General features: G+C 37.9%; 1 protein-coding gene across 1 annotated transcript in view; it reads left to right on the top strand.

The window, feature by feature from the left end:
* LOC104720252 (putative transcription elongation factor SPT5 homolog 1) overlaps window positions 1-1,671 on the top strand; it is a 10,219-nt gene that overhangs the window by 2,361 nt on the left and 6,187 nt on the right. The window contains exons 7-11 of the mRNA XM_010438191.2: window positions 397-754; window positions 847-1,002; window positions 1,081-1,178; window positions 1,280-1,328; window positions 1,470-1,622. Coding sequence (XP_010436493.1) covers window positions 397-754; window positions 847-1,002; window positions 1,081-1,178; window positions 1,280-1,328; window positions 1,470-1,622 — 814 coding nt within the window. The remainder of the gene's footprint in view (window positions 1-396; window positions 755-846; window positions 1,003-1,080; window positions 1,179-1,279; window positions 1,329-1,469; window positions 1,623-1,671) is intronic.

Here is a 1,671-nt window from a genome sequence, read left to right on the forward strand (position 1 = left end):
GATCTGCAGGCACTAGCCAGTAAACTGGTATGGATTATGTCCATGCATAAGAAAGATGGTGCTCTTTGTGTTTGGTAAACATGTCTAATAGAGACATCGCTAAATTTAATGTGTTACGAAAATCATGGCAACTGTCCTATTGTCCTTGCATGCTAAGGTTTTTGTAGTGTCCTCCAGAAATATAACGATACAATAATTGGCCATACTTTGCTTCACTAATTACAGGATGGAAGAGAAGTTTCAAAGAAAAAAGCCTTTGTTCCACCTCCACGGTTCATGAACATTGATGAAGCTAGGTACTCCGTTTAGATACTGTACGTTGTACTTTAATTTTATAAATCCTGTTAGGGAGAAGGTTTATAAAAGTGCTGGATTTTAATAATTGTTAACATATAGGGAATTGCACATACGTGTAGAGCGACGGCGTGATCCCATGACGGGTGATTACTTTGAAAATATTGGTGGGATGCTTTTCAAAGATGGTTTCCTGTACAAAACAGTATCATTGAAGTCCATTACTGTACAGAATGTTACACCAACTTTTGACGAACTTGAAAAATTTAATAAACCAAGTGAAAATGGAGAGGGCGACTTTGGTGGTCTGTCAACTTTATTCGCAAACAGAAAGAAAGGTCATTTCATGAAGGGTGATGCGGTTATTGTTATCAAGGGGGATTTAAAAAACTTGAAGGGTTGGGTTGAGAAAGTAGATGAAGAAAATGTCCTTATCAGATCAGAACTGAAAGGTCTTCCTGTAAGCATCATTACTCTGTGGCTGTTACTGCTTGCAAATTTCTAAAATGATCCAGCCATGAAAAATTGACGAGCATTACTCTTGTGTCGCAGGATCCTCTTGCTGTAAATGAGAAAGAGCTCTGCAAGTACTTTGAACCTGGAAATCATGTGAAGGTGGTTTCTGGGACCCATGAAGGAGCAACGGGCATGGTTGTCAAAGTTGATCAACATGTCCTGATCATTTTATCTGACACTACCAAAGAACACGTAAGCCAACTTTTGTTTATATATTGAGCTTCTTTCTTACTAGTAGGGTAATTAAATCCCAAGAGAATATTTTTGTAGGTCCGTGTGTTTGCTGATCATGTTGTTGAGAGCTCAGAAGTGACAACTGGTGTTACCAAAATTGGGGACTATGAACTTCATGATCTTGTGCTTCTGGAGTAAGTGGGATGCCTAATTACCTTGAAGTGAAACATATTTCCCATACCTTGAAGTGAAACATATTTCCCGTCTGAGAGCTTTATTTATCTATTTGATGCAGTAACCTGAGTTTTGGAGTAATTATACGACTAGAGAATGAAGCTTTTCAGGTAAGTTGACAACTTTTCAACAATACCACTATAGATAAGTCTACCCTTAACTGCTATAATTTGAAAAATCTTCTTTTGAGATATTTTTCTTGTTATATGCACCCAGTGGATCTAGGAATAACTCTGTTTTAATATCCCTAGGTTCTTAAAGGGGTTCCTGACAGACCTGAGGTTGCTCTTGTCAAACTCAGAGAAATCAAATGCAAAATTGAGAAGAAATTTAATGTTCAAGATCGCTACAAAAATGTCATTGCTGTGAAAGATGATGTCAGAGTCATTGAGGGTCCTAGCAAAGTGAGTACCTTTGCAGTCTGGTTGTTGTTGGTTACCTCGCTCAACTTTA

This window comes from Camelina sativa, chromosome 2 (genome assembly GCF_000633955.1).
Source record: "Camelina sativa cultivar DH55 chromosome 2, Cs, whole genome shotgun sequence".
Taxonomy (NCBI): domain Eukaryota; kingdom Viridiplantae; phylum Streptophyta; class Magnoliopsida; order Brassicales; family Brassicaceae; genus Camelina; species Camelina sativa.